Source organism: Oncorhynchus tshawytscha, linkage group LG03 (genome assembly GCF_018296145.1).
Source record: "Oncorhynchus tshawytscha isolate Ot180627B linkage group LG03, Otsh_v2.0, whole genome shotgun sequence".
NCBI classification, from domain to species: domain Eukaryota; kingdom Metazoa; phylum Chordata; class Actinopteri; order Salmoniformes; family Salmonidae; genus Oncorhynchus; species Oncorhynchus tshawytscha.
In genome coordinates this window covers 54,908,505-54,923,712 of record NC_056431.1, presented here as the reverse complement: position 1 = coordinate 54,923,712, position 15,208 = coordinate 54,908,505, and the positions used below count along the sequence as shown (strand labels likewise).

General features: G+C 43.4%; 1 protein-coding gene across 1 annotated transcript in view; it reads left to right on the top strand.

Annotated features, from left to right (window-relative positions):
• Positions 1–15,208, top strand: part of cps1 (carbamoyl-phosphate synthase 1, mitochondrial) — an 80,313-nt gene that overhangs the window by 14,955 nt on the left and 50,150 nt on the right. The window contains exons 8-20 of the mRNA XM_024407428.2: positions 3,610–3,738; positions 4,124–4,230; positions 4,790–4,931; positions 5,236–5,313; positions 5,518–5,616; positions 6,162–6,257; positions 8,082–8,271; positions 9,601–9,758; positions 10,187–10,315; positions 10,558–10,702; positions 11,948–12,158; positions 12,526–12,724; positions 12,999–13,175. Coding sequence (XP_024263196.1) covers positions 3,610–3,738; positions 4,124–4,230; positions 4,790–4,931; positions 5,236–5,313; positions 5,518–5,616; positions 6,162–6,257; positions 8,082–8,271; positions 9,601–9,758; positions 10,187–10,315; positions 10,558–10,702; positions 11,948–12,158; positions 12,526–12,724; positions 12,999–13,175 — 1,860 coding nt within the window. The remainder of the gene's footprint in view (positions 1–3,609; positions 3,739–4,123; positions 4,231–4,789; positions 4,932–5,235; positions 5,314–5,517; positions 5,617–6,161; positions 6,258–8,081; positions 8,272–9,600; positions 9,759–10,186; positions 10,316–10,557; positions 10,703–11,947; positions 12,159–12,525; positions 12,725–12,998; positions 13,176–15,208) is intronic.

Genomic DNA, 15,208 nt, shown 5'->3' with positions numbered 1-15,208 from the left:
CAGTCATCACGCGGTTGGGAACTAAATGTTAATTTTGTTAGGTTGTAGTTGTAATTAGCCCTTTTAAACGTATGGACACTAGTCCTTACGTCATCGGGAACTGAGTTTGACTTCTGTCAACTGGCTTTTGTACTGGAGAAGGGAAGGGCGTGTTTTGTAGTTCTCAACCAATGTCTGTTCACTTGGGCGGGGCCACTGAGTGGGCCTATGTTTTACTATGAAACAATTTTCTTATTTAGGAAGCTAAAATTACATTTGATCTTTTCACAAATAGTTTCATATTTAAACATTTAAATTGCACAACAATTCGATGTGAATCTGATAACTATAATATGTAGACTTCCCAAGATACAATTTATGTCACCCTATCATCAGATATAATGTCCCAGACACTAACTGAGATCTGACATAATTTTCTTTAAGTACCAACGGACACTTTCAACTGGTTGAGAAAGGGAAATATTGTTCCATTCCCCAAACTTTTGATGTTACCATACTCACTCTATGTTAATAAAGGGCTTTCCAAGAGTCCATTCTGTAGAGTGGAGAGAAAAGGGGGAAAGGTATTTATGGGGCGGTCATAAACCTCACCCAACAGGGCAATGTCATGACACTATACACTTCCTGGTGTACTCCGTCACCCTATCCATGTATTCGTCAATGTTATTCTCAGAAGCTTACCCAGAACATATCCCAGTCCGCGTGATCAAACAGTCTTGAAGCTTGGATTCCGATTGGTCAGACCAGTGTTGAATAGATCTTAGCACGGGTATTTCCTGTTTGAGTTTCTGCCTATAGGAAGGGAGGAGCAAAATGGAGTCATGATCAGGCTTGCAGAAGGGAGAGCAGGAGAAGGCCTTTTAGGCATTTCCAAAAGTTGAGTAGCAGCTGTCCAATGTTTTTCCAGAGTGAGTACTACAGTCATTGTGTTGGTAGAACTTCGGTAGCGTTTGCTCAAATTTTCTTTGTTAAAATCCCCAGCTACAATAAATGCGGCCCCAGGATATGTGGTTTCCAGTTTGTATGAAGTCCAGTGTAGTTCTTTGAGGGCCGTCGTCGTATCGGCTTGACAGGGAGAATACATGGCTGTGACTAACCGAAGATAATTATTCTGGGAGGTAATACGGTTGGCATTTGATTGTGGTGGTATTCTAGGTCGGGTGAACAAAAGGACTTGAGTTTCTGTGTGTTATCACAATCACACCATGAGTAGTTAATCATGAAACATACACCCCTGCCTTTCTTCTTCCCGGAGGGTTCTTTATTCCTGTCTGTGCAATGTACTGAGAACCCAGCTGGCTGTTTGGACGGGGACAGTATATCCTGAGAGAGACATGTTTTTGTGAAAAAGAGTATGTTACAATCCCTGATGTCTCTGAAAGAAAATCCATCGCCCTGAGCTCGTCTACTTTATTATCCAGAGACTGAACATTAGCGAAAGAGCTGGAAAGATTTTTCAAATACGTTGAGGAACTATTGTAATTCTCATTGGATGCTCAAATTTGTGCATCTAAATTTGCGCCAGGCCAGGTAGCCTATAGGCCTACTTCTATGCGAGTGCGTCCTGACTCAATATTGACAGGAGCGCTCCAAACAAACGACAATGACTAAATTGACAAAACTTGTAAATGGAATGAAATAAACCAAATGTAATGAACATGAGGGGAGACATAGAGCTGGTTTCAAGCACAGGGCGCAGCAGGTGTTTATTGTAAAGGACCACAGGAGGAGGCAAGTCCAAAAAGGCAACAGTACAGGCAGGGAAAAGGCTAGTAACGTAGTCCGGGAGATCAGGCAATAGCTAGATAACAGGAAATCTGATAGGCTAAAGTACAGGCCGGGAATAGGCAAAAGGCGTCGTTAGTTTTTGCCTGCCTCACTATCATACACGGGAGGTTTCAATTACGGGAAAAACAGAGCTCCGAATAGAAGTGTGTCACAAAACATAAAATACCTCACGGTGATGGGGTGCAAAGAACTGAACTAAATAGTGTGTGATAGTGACATACAGGTGTGTGAACAGGTGATTTGAATTCAGGTGTTTGGGATCTGGAGTGTGAGCTGCGTTCAGGGATCTAGGTGTTTGAGAGTGTGAGCTGGAAGCAGACCTTACACCAAAACTTGTTTCTCACAAGTGTAGCATAGGTTGTGCAACCTGCAAACAATGTGTCCACTCCCACAATGAGAACAGAAAGACTGGAAAAATAATGTTGAATGCATTAAAATAAATTACCATAGCCAAAGTAATATGCTGTAGATTAATTCCAAATGGTAAATGTACTACTGGAATTGATATACCACAACAATTCACACAATGAAGCTATGAAACAATGAATGTGCACAAATTACCTGGAGAGAGCGCATTCTGGAGAGAGAACTGCATTCTGCATCTGGGCGCATGTCAATCCGACGTCTGCATTGGCCATGCAGCATTTACTGTGATAGTCAGGGCATTCATACTTCTTGCTCATTGCAGAGCAGTGCAGCGCTATTGTCAAGTACGTGAGTTTGTGGTTATACAGGATGCACCGCCCCCACCTACTGTCAACCAATCATGTCAATCTGGAGCTATACAGAGCCTTCCGCATAAAAAAATGTGGCGATGCGGTACGGAGCTCGATACGGCCTCTGCATGCCCCTGGAGGCTCTTTAATTGTGTCTCACCCTCCATATGGAGCCTCTGACCACATTTTCGGATAAATAAAGTCTAGGCCTCCGCAATGGATTAGTTCACTGAGATGGGCGCAAATAAATATATACACTACCGTTCAAAAGTTTGGGGTCACTTAGAAATGTCCTTGTTTTTGAAAGAAAAGCACATTTTTGTCCATTAAAATAACATCAAATTGATCAGAAATACAGAGTAGACATTGTTAATGTTGTAAATTACTTTTGTAACTGGAAACGGCAGATTTTTAACGGAATATCTACATAGGCGTAGAGGCCCATTATCAGCAACCATCACTCCTGTGTTCCAATGGCACGTTGTGTTAGCTAATCCAAGTTTATCATTTTAAAAGGCTAATTGATCATTAGAAAACCCTTTTGCAATTATGTTAGCACAGCTGAAAACTGCTGTGCTCATGAAAGAAGCAATAAAACTGGCCTTTAGACTAATCGAGTATCTGGAGCATCAGCATTTGTGGGTTCAATTACAGGCTCAAAATTGCCAGAAACAAATAATTTTCTTCTGAAACTCGTCAGTCTGTTCTTGTTCTGAGAAAGGAAGGCTATTCTAGAGAAATTAGAAATTGCCAAGAAACTGACGATTTCATACAATGCTGTGTACTACTCCCTTCACAGAACAGTGCAAACTGTCTCAAACAAGAATAGAAAGAGGAGTGGGAGACCCCGGTGCACAATTGAGCAAGAGGACAAGTACATTAGAGTGTCAAGTTTGAGAAACAGACAAGTCCTCAACAAGTCTCAACGTCGACTAATTGGGGTCAGCCCTAGACTACATAGTATGACCCTGTGGGTTTGAGTGTGAAATAAAGAATGAAAGATGTTATTTTAGAGAACCATAAATACTGACCCTGGGCTAGTCACTAATAGCAGCATGAATAGAATTGATGATAATAAATGTCTCTCTCTGTCTGTATGCTGTAGCGTGGTGCTGAGGTCCATCTGGTGCCCTGGAACCAGGACCTGATGAGTCTGGAGTACGATGGCCTGTTCATCTCCAACGGCCCTGGGGATCCCTCTCTGGCAGGAGACCTCATACAGAACGTCCGCAAGGTAACATAACCAGCTGCCCATTGCACTAGAGGGAAGAGAATTAGATGAAGAGAACAGTTTACAAAGGACTTATAAAACCATTTAGGTGTGAAGTGTTACCATGATAAAAGATGTTAGCATTACCAGATGGAATTTCATCCAAAACATCCTCAAGGTACCAGCTGCCCATTGGACTACAGAGCAACATTTGTGTTGCGATTGCTCAAAATACATCTGAGTCATACTTTATTAGTATGTGCTTGCCACCTTTTGATTTCTTTTAAAATAATTGTTGTAAACTAGTTGGAAAGGGGTTTCATATGACTACATTATTCTCATTATTGCTCTCCCTCTGGTCTATTCCCCTTCATCTTACCACCTCCCTGGCTGTGTTGTTCATCGCTAGGTTCTGGAGAGTGACCGGCCACAGCCTGTCTTTGGTATCTGTATGGGCAACCAGATCACAGCGCTGGCTGCAGGGGCCCAGTCCTACAAACTGCCCATGGGTAACAGGTAAACTACACATGCATTGCAGGTAGGGCTGTTGCAGTGACCGTATTACCGACAGTCATTAGTTATGACCGCATTCAAGTTCCATGTGACCGTTGAGTCAGTGTTCTCCTCTGACTCAATGGACATGTGTTGGTCGTACCCAATGACCATCATGTCGCTAATGGCCTGATACTGAGGGCTCCACTGTCCCTGTAACCCAGGGATGGGCAACTGGTGGCCTGCGGCCCCCCTTTTGAAGGCCCTCTGATCAATTCCATGACCACCGCAGGACACGTATTAGTGTCCTTCTTGCCAGCTGATTCTTTCATTAGGGTCTTGCTCTGTTGAAGTTAACCCTCTACCTTAGGGGAATTGAAGAGATATTAGAACTCTATAGGCTGGTTTCCTGGACCTAGATTAAGACAAATTCTGGACTAAAAAGCACTTTCAATGGAGATACTCTATTTAGCATTATTTTTAGTGTTGGAGTAGATTTCATCTTGGTCTGGGAAACTGGCCCTCTAAGTCTGTGGCTAGATATAACTACATGTAATTTGTAATTATGTTTATTGTTCTCCAGAGGTCAGAACCAGCCTGTACTCAACGTGATGACGGGTCAGGCCTTCATCACAGCCCAGAACCATGGTTATGGCATTGACAGCACCTCTCTACCACCAGGATGGAGCCCGCTGTTTGTTAACGCCAACGACGGAACCAACGAAGTCTGCTTTGTGTTCTTAATTACTTACTTAGGGGGCCCATCACTCTTCAGGGAGCATAGGCCACTGATGACACGAAACACACTCTCTTGGGTTTTGTGATAGATACAGCATGATTGTTTTGAATGATTAGGTTCAGTTGTATTTATTTGTCTTTAGCTCCGTACTCTCTTGGAAACACTGTTACCGAATGGCTGGACTACACTGGTTAAAGAAAGATGAAGTGAACTTGTACCTAAGTTTATAGCTATGTTCTTTTTACAACAAACTTAGTCGTTCAAAACGTTATCTTCTTGTTGTGTCCCAGGGTATCATGCACGACACCAAGCCAGTCTTCACGGCTCAGTTCCACCCAGAAGCTAAAGGAGGACCTACAGACACTGAGGTAAAGCTGCTCTACAAACGGATACAATTAAACTATTGATCACTGCAAAACACCTCTGCATCCATTATAAGCCCCTGTTGTGCCTTGGCCTGTTAAGTACACAGGAAATACTTTTTCCTGCGGAGGATGGACAGTCCACAGTAGAATTCAGACAAAACTATATTTTCTGTGATTCATAGTTAATTTTCACTGTCTTTTTTGCAGTTCCTATTTGATGTGTTCATATCCCTGATAAAGAATGGGAAGGAGGCCAACATTGTGTCAGTCATGCCCAAGAAGCCTGCTATCCCACCTAGGACTCAGGTAAGATACTAACTAATGAAAGGTACAACACAATCAAAAATGGTTCTACTTCATCAAGATAGAAGCCCAAAAATCTGTATCATTTTTCATGAGCGATTCTACTTTGTGGCTCAGTTGGTAAGAGCATGGCGCTTGAAATGCCAGGGTCATAGGTGAGGGACGGCTCACATTAATGGCTGGAACGGAGCAAATGGAAACCATGTATTTGATAGCATTTCACTGATTCCGTTCCACTATTACCATAAACGCATCCTTCCCAATTAAGGGTGATGTCCAGTATATAAACATACTAACATGTATGTACTAATACTCAGTGCTTGACTTGGACTAAAATAGGTGCCGTTAATCATTTTGGGTGTGGGTACTGTGTATATTTAGGTGCAGGAGCTCCACAATACTTTTGAGCTAATATTTTATAATAGGTGCAGAAACTCAAGCAGTTAGAACATTTGAGGTGTCTGAACTCCACTCCGGTGAGCTCCTGCCCAAGTCAAGCGCTGCTAATACTGTATTATTAATGTGTCTTTGTGGTTTTCTTAATGCAGGTTTCCAAGGTGCTGGTGCTGGGGTCTGGAGGTCTGTCCATTGGTCAGGCTGGGGAGTTTGACTACTCTGGATCACAGGCCGTCAAAGCCATGAAGGTGAGAGGGCCTAGGAGAGCCAGTCATGAGAGGCTGAACCAGATCTAGTTGAGACAGTCAGGAGAGGCTGAACCAGATCTAGGAGAGACAGTCAGGAGAGGCTGAACCAGATCTAGGAGAGACAGTCATGAGAGGCTGAACCAGATCTAGGAGAGTCAGTCAGGAGAGGCTGAACCAGATCTAGGAGAGACAGTCAGGAGAGGCTGAACCAGATCTAGGAGAGACAGTCAGGAGAGGCTGAACCAGATCTAGTTGAGCCAGTCAGGAGAGGCTGAACCAGATCTAGGAGAGCCAGTTGCAGAAAAAAACAATTGTTACTTTACAACAAACAAAGAAGCAGAGGCTCACGTGCATTCGTAAAGTATTCAGACCCCTTGACTTTTCCCAAATTTTGTTACGGTATAGCCTTATTCTAAAATTGATTAAATATTTGTTTTTCTCATCGATCTACACCCCATAATGAAAAAGCTAAAAACAGGTTTTTAGACATTTTTGCAAATGTATTTCAAGTTTTGCTAAATTTTAAAAAGGAAATATCACATACATAAGTATTCAGACCCTTTAGTCAGTACTTTGTTGAAGCACCTTTGGCAGTGATTATATCCTTGAGTCTTAGGTATGAAGCTACAAGCTTGGCACACCTGTATTTGGGGAGTTTCTCCCATTCTTCCCTGCAGATCCTCTCAAGCTCTGTCAGGTTGGTTGGGGAGCGTTGCTGCACAGCTATTTTCAGGTCTCTCCAGAGAAGTTCGATTGGGGTTCTGGCTGGGCCGCTCAAGGACATTCAGAGACTTGTCCCGAAGCCACTCCTGCGTTGTCGTGGCTGTGTGCGTAGGGTCGATGTCCTGTTGGAAGGTGAACCTTCGCCCCAGTCTAAGGTCTTGAGTGCTCTGGAGCAGGTTTTCATCAAGGATAGCTGTCCTTTGCTCCGTTCATTTTTCCCTAGATTCTGACTGGTCTCCCTGTCCCTGCCACTGTACATCCTCCCCACAGCATGATGCTGGCTCCACCATGCTTTACCATAGGGATGGTGCCAGGTTTCCTCCAGATGTGACGCTTGGCATTCAGGCCAGAGTTCAATCTTGGTTTCATCAGACCAGAGAATCTTGTTTCTCATGGTCTGAGAGTCCTGTAGGTGCCTTTTGGCAAACTCCAAGTGGGCTGTCATGTGCCTTTTACTGAGGAGTGGCTTCCGTCTGGCCACTCTACAATAAAGGCCTGATTGGTGGAGTGCTGCAGAGATGGTTGCCCTTCTGGAAGGTTCTCCCATCTTCACAGAGGAACTCTGGAGTTTTGCCAGAGTGACCATCGGGTTCTTGGTCACCTCCCTTACCAAGGCCCTTCTCCCCCGATTGCTTAGTCTGGCTGGGCGGCCAGCTCTAGGGAGAGTCGTGGTGGTTCTAAACTTATTTAGAGTCTCATAGCAAAGGGTCTGAACACTTATGTAAATAAGGTATTTGTTTTTTGATAGATTTACGAAATGTCTAAAAACCTGTTTACGCTTTGTCATTATGTGGTATTGTGTAGCTTGATGAGGAAAAATATTTATTTAATCAATTTTAGAAAAAAGCTGTAACTTAACAAAATATGGAAAAAGTCAAGGGGTCTGAATACTTTCCGAATGCACTGTATTTTACTTGTTTTTTAGGCTGGTTTGTTTGTGCAGTACAGCCAACTCCTATAGTCATTGGCATGATAGCAGAGAATACAAACTTAAACCAGGCTATGTGTGTATGACAATCTCCACAAATGTCTTCAGTCAAAACGCACATCAACATTTCTGTGTGTGTGTGTGTCTTCCCTCCTTGCGTGTGTGTGTTCCAGGAGGAGAACGTGAGGACGGTGCTGATGAATCCGAACATAGCATCGGTGCAGACCAACGAGGTGGGGACTAAACAGGCTGACTCTGTCTACTTCCTGCCTGTCACGCCTCAGTTCGTCACAGAGGTCATTAAGACCGAACGACCTGACGGAATCCTTCTGTCTATGGGAGGACAGACCGCTCTAAACTGTGGTGAGTTAGGGGTGTGTGTGAGTGGACCTGGACTGGAGCGTGGCGCGAGTATCCCAAAAGCTGGAGTGTTGGCCTTCTCGCCCGCTCCAATTTCACTCCAGTTCCACTCCAGTAGCACTCATTTCACTTCAGGAGCTCAGGGCATGACCGGCACTGCTTGCATTTGTAGGCTACTTGTGTGCTGCTATAGCCCCTTGCTTTAGCTACAGCCATGGATTTCACTAAATATTTTCATAAAGAAACTGATAAAACACACAGGTGCAAAATGAAGACGAGTTAATAAGATGAGGACCAAGAGAAAGAGCGAGTGGTGATGTAGTGTCCACAACTAAAGAATCATTGGGAATCTGAAAAGACACTTATTGTAAAAGCATGATGTTGTATTACATGCTAACAGAAAGGAGCAAGGTGGGTAGCTAGCTAAGTGTGTCATTGTAGCAAAATTATTTATAAACAAGCAATCGGATCTCTTAAGTTTCGTTCATTTTTGTTCTATTATCTATACGATAGTCTATCATTGATTTCTGCCCAGTAGGCCTGACATATTACCTCTTTCAAGGAGCTTTCTGTTTTGATAGGGTTAGGTAAACTTTAGGTCTACCTATAGAAAAAATAAATCTAAGCAACTATGTAAGCACTGAGAGGATATTCTCCACTGCTGACCTGCTCTCCAGGCACCATCGCATGAGCCTGAAGCTACAGACTGGCCAAACTCATGTTTCTACAAGTGAATTCAAATTCATTAAGCCTAATTAAGCCTTTGTTTCATTTTTATTTAATTCTAAGTAAGTCACAGCCTATATGCGCAATTTATAAACTATAATTATTTAATACAATGCTGAGCTTTTAATGTTCCTACCAGCCTAGTGTGTTGCACTCGTAAATGCTTCACAATGTAATTCTTTGTCGGCTATAGCCTTGAACTAATAGGCTAATAATGTAGCCAAAACAATTCATTTTCTTTCATTCTCCTGACTTATTTAGTGTTTTATGTGCTGTTTTAATACAACATGTAGCCTATGTGAAATGATGAGCGCTTCTCATCATAATTTGCAAGTAAATTCATTAAAAATCCTACAATGTGATTTTCTGGATTTTTTTTCTCATTTTGTCTGTCATAGTTGAAGTGTACCTATGATGAAAATTGCAGGCCTCTCATCTTTTTAAGTGGGAGAACTTGCACAATTGGTGGCTGACTAAATACTTTTTTGCCCCACTGTATGTGCCTTCTATCTGACTATTACACCTACACTCTGAAGTCACATGCATTCTCCCATATGTTTGCTCACGTGTGTGCATGTTTCCCTGTGTGTCTGTGTGTATGTGTAGGAGTGGAGCTGTTCCAGAGTGGGGTACTGCAGAAGTATGGGGTGAAGGTGTTGGGGACCCCTGTAGAGTCCATTATGGCTACTGAAGACAGACAGCTGTTTGCTGACAAGCTCAACGAGATCAATGAGAAGATCGCTCCCAGCTTCGCTGTGGAGACGGTGAGGCTTCTGGACAAACACAAGCCACATCAACAACAATGTTCAGGGGTAGATCTCAAAATTCTTCCCTCTTTCCTTGCATCCACTCTCATCTCCTTGCTTCCCTTTTTGTGAAAGGGAGGTGAGGAGAGGACGGCGGAAAGGACACGAGGAAAAAAATGTGAGATTAAACCCAGGTGTAGGCATTTTATAGCTGTAAGGTGCAGACCTGGGCTCAAATACTATTTGAAATATTTTGAATTAGCCTTTCCAGGGTGCCAAATGTGTAGCATTTGGAGTTCCAGGACTTGTCTATTGGTCCGGTAAGCCTGTCAAGCACAGCTAAAGTATTTTAAATGATTTCAAATAGTATTTGAACCCAGGTCTGGTAAGTTGCAGATCGGAGTTGAATAGTATAGTGTGATGTAAGGACGTTGTTTGTCCTATAGGTGGCAGATGCCCTGAAGGCAGCGGATCAGATAGGCTACCCGGTCATGCTACGTTCTGCCTATTCCCTGGGCGGACTGGGCTCAGGACTCTGTGCCAACAAGGACAAGCTGGAGGAGACCGCTCGGAAGGTAGGTCAAAAGACTTGTTGAGGACACAAGACCCATTCAGGCCTCTTAGGCATGCATCTTTTTGACAAGCAGGCTAGGCCGGGCATATGAATGGCAAACCGTCTACTCAATCTACTCAGTAGGTCAAAGATCAATTCAGTGTTAGCCTAATCATGAATGCTGGGTTGTGTTCAGGCGGTCACAATGTAGCAAATTGTTTCAAAAAGTTATGAAGTAGAAAACATGTGTATTTGTATGACTAGGCCCTGGCGATGAGCTGTCAGATCCTTGTGGAGAAGTCTCTGATGGGTTGGAAAGAGGTGGAGTATGAAGTAGTCAGGGACATCGCTAATAACTGTGTCACTGTCTGCAACATGGAGAACTTTGACCCCCTCGGCATTCACACAGGTATTACAAGCACATGCGCGCACGCACGCACGCACACCCACACACAGACGACGAGACAGACGAGGAGGAGGTCAGTGATCTGGCAGTGTGGTTCCAGGACAAAAACCTCTCCCTCCATGTCAGCAAGACAATGGAATTGATCGTGGACTACAGGAAACGGGCAGAGCACTTCCACATCGACAGGGCTGAAGTGGAGCGGGTCGAGAGCTTCAAGTTCCTCGGTGTCCACATCACTAAGGATTTAACATGATCCACACACATCAACACAGTCGTGAAGGCACAACAACACCTCTTCCCCCTCAGGAGGCTGAAAAGTTTTGGCATGGGCCCTCAGATCCTCAAAAAGTTCTACAGCTGCGACATTGAGAGCATCTTGACTGGCTGCATCACCGCTTGGTATGGCAACTGCTTGGAATCACTGGGGCAGAGTCCCTGACACCCAGGACCTCTATACCAGGTGGTGTCAGAGGAAGAACCTAAAAATTGTCAGACTCCAGCCACCCAAGTCATACACTGTGCTCTCTGCTACCGCACGGCAAGCGGTACCGATGCACCAAGTCTGGAACCACCAGGACCCTGAACAGCTTCTACCCCAGACCCATAAGACTGCTAAATAGTTAACCAAATAGCTACCCAGACTATCTGCATTGACCCGTTTTGCACAAACTCTTTTGACTCATCACATATGCTGCTGCTACTGTATCGATCCTGTTGCCTAGTCACTTTACCCTTAACTATATGTACATATCTGCATCAATATAGCCAAGTTATCTTTACTCATTGTGTGTTTGTTCCTTGTGTTATTATTTGTACATTTTTCTCTCTGCATTGTTGGGAGTAGTCCGTAAGTCAGCATTTCACTGTTAGCCTACACCTCTTGTTTACAAAGCATGTGACAAATACAATTTGATTTTGACAGACAGACACACACACATTCTTTCCACTCTAAATCAAATAAAATTAAATGAAATTGTATTTGTCGCATGTGCTGAATACAACAGGTGTAGATCTTACCATGAAATGTTTATTTACAAGCCCTTAACCAACAATAGAGTTAATAAAATATTTACTAAATAAATTAAAGTTTTAAAAATTAATTAAATTAACACAAGAAAATTACGTAACCATATCAAGGCTATATACAGGGGGCAAGCGGGGGTAGAGGTTAGTCGAGGTAATTTGTAAAGTGACTATACATAGAATCTATCCTCTCATTGGTCTGTTTGTCCACTCTTCCTCCCCCAGGTGACTCTATTGTGGTGGCCCCCAGCCAGACTCTGTCCAATGAGGAGTACCACATGCTGCGTGAGACAGCCATCAAGGTAGTGCGTCACCTGGGCATCGTGGGGGAGTGTAACATCCAGTACGCCCTTCACCCTGGCTCTCTAGAGTACTGCATCATAGAGGTCAACGCTCGCCTCTCACGCAGCTCTGCCCTCGCATCCAAGGCCACCGGGTAAGACGCTTGTTCTGCCTGATCACTAAAAATAGAAGGAAAATATATCGAAATCGTTTACCCCAATTAGGGTAGGGTTAGGGGAAAATAAAGTCAAATAAATTTTTAAATGTATATTTAAAATAATAAATATAGTTACAAAAATATATATGGGGGATTGGAAATGATGCAGACAATTACATTGATGGAAGCCCCAATCTAGCTACAATATTAATGCTGACCCCCCTGAAACAAAGGGTAATCCATAAAATATTAATTTCACAGTGCTCTACTTTTGACCAGGACCCATAGGGTCTATCTTAAGTGCAGTATCGCAGTACAACAGTATCTCAACTCTCTCCTAACCCACTCCCCATGCCCCCTCAAGGTACCCCCTGGCGTTTGTTGCAGCCAAGCTGGCTTTGGGAATCCCTCTGCCGGAGATCAAGAACACGGTGTCAGAGAAAACCACAGCCTGTTTCGAACCAAGCCTGGATTACATTGTCACTAAGATCCCTCGCTGGGACCTTGACCGATTCCAGGGCATGTCCCGAGAAATAGGCAGCTCCATGAAGAGTGTTGGAGAGGTACGGGACACACACACGCTCCGCTTCAAGGGGGATATTACCATGTTGCTTTCACACCTATTTTATCCTCTCATATCTACATGTAGTGCTTAGGGGGTAGGAGCTAGGGGTTGATTTGGGATTCAGGGATAGCCTACTTAATCTTGACTTACTTCTGTTCAGTTTACCTTCCATTAATAGATGTAGGGAGTGATAGAGATGACTCTAAATGAAACCTGTCTGTCACTTTATCTTCTAGTTTTAACGTCTCTCTCTCTCTCCCCTGTCCTCTCAGGTGATGGCGGTTGGGCGTACGTTTGAGGAGAGCATGCAGAAGGCTCTAAGAATGTGCCACCCCTCTGTGGATGGGTTCATGCCCCGCCTGCCCCTCAACAAGCCTTGGTCTGCTCAGCAGGACCTACACCAGGAGCTGGCTGTACCCTCCAGCACACGGGTTTTCTCCCTGGCCAAGGTAGAGACACCACATACAGTGCCTTCAGAATGTAGTCACACCCCTTGACCTTTTCCACATTTTGTTGTGTTGCAGCCTGAATTAAAAGATGATTCAATTGAGATTTTGTGTCACTGGCCTAAACACAATACACTATAATGTCAAAGTGGAATTATGTTTTTAGACATTTTTGAAAAGGTGAAATGTCAATAAGTATTCACTCCCTCTGTTATGGCAAGCCTAAATAAGTTCAGGAGTAAATATTTGCTTAACAAGTCACATAATTACTTGCATGGGCTCACTCAGTGTGCAATAATAGTGTTTAACATGATTTTTATGTCTACCTAATCTCTGTAAGGTCCCTCAGTCGAGCAGTGAATTTCAAACACAGATTCAACCACAACGACCAGGGGAGGTTGATCAATGCCTCACAAATAAAGGCACCTATTGGTAGATGGGTAAAAAAAAAAAAATCAGACATTGATGATCCCTTTGAGCATGGTGAAGTTATGATTTACACTTTGGATTGAATATCAACACACTTTGTCACTACAAAGATACAGGCATACTTCCTAACTCAGTTGCCGGAGAGGAAGGAAACCGCCCAGGGAATTCAGCATGAGGCCAGTGTTGACTTTAAATCAGTTTTCTTGGTTGTGATAGGAGAACTCAGGATGGATCAATTGATCAACAACGTAGTTATTCTACAATACTAACCTAAATGACAGAGTGAAAGAAGGAAGCTTGTACAGAATAAGGCATCCTGTTTGCAATAAGGCACTCAAGTAAAAAAGAAATACACTTTCTGGCCTGAATACAAAGTGTTATTTTTGGGGCAAATCCAACACATCACTGAATAGCACTCTTCATATTTTCAAGCAGGGTGGTGTCTGTATCATATTATGGGTATGCTTTCATCGGCGAGGACCACAGAGTTTTTTAGGATCAAAATGAAGGGAATAGAGTTCAGCACAGGCAAGAACTTCCGAGAGGAAAACCTGGTTGTCTGCTTTCCAACAGACACTGGGAGACAAATTCACCTTTCAGCAGGACAATAACCTAAAACACAAGGCCAAATCTACACTGGAGTTGCTTATCAAGACGACATTTAATGTTCCTGAGTGGCCTAGTTACAGTTTTGACTTAATGAAGAATAAATAAATAAATAAAAACAATATTAAAATAATAATGGAACTTGTACAGCAAAGTAAAATGGTGGCAGTCTGGAACCCTGGTGTATGTGTGGGAGAGGAACAGAGTGAGGAATCCTTCATTGAGTGCAGGATGAAATGATTGATGCTTGTACGATGTATTAAGAAGTAATGGGCCCAATCGTATCACGCTATGAGACGCCAATAACACTCAAGGTTAGCCTGGCAGCAGAGTGTGTGTGTGTGTGTGTGTGTGTATGTGAGAGATTTCAGCATTTTTTTCTCTCAGTGCCTAATTTCATTGTGAGCTGGTTATGTCTTCTATTAAACAGCCTGTCCATGTGAATCACACATGGCTGAAAGGCACCACTTAGTGCTGCGTGTGTCCTTCTGTCTTGTACTGCGTCCCACACATGCCCAGGTAACAGACAGAGAACGTGTGTGTGTGTGTGTGTGTGTGTGTGTGTGTGGGTGTTGGAGCTGGGCCCGTCACGCCTCATTGGGCCCTGCTTTATATTCCGAAGGCACCGCAGCAGACACAGCTCACAATTACACTGCATCATTCCCTGTATGAGAAGGACTCCACTCAACAATGCCTGATTACTCCATCGCACAACTCAACTGAATGTTTTCTTATGTTCTGCAATAGGTTGTGTTTTTATCATCATGGTATTCATGCAACTTACTTTGTCAGTCATGAGACTTGAATGTCTCATCATAATTGATTGACTGGTTGTTCTTACCAGCAGTTGGTAGCACATTTAAAAGCACAGGTGTTAGAACAGGTTGAATTGTGTTATTATCATGACTGCTTAGAATGATTTGATTCTCTCTCTGTGTGTGTGTGTGTGTGTGTGTGTGTGTGTGTGTGTGTGTGTGTGTGTGTGTTGAGAGTAAAGCAGA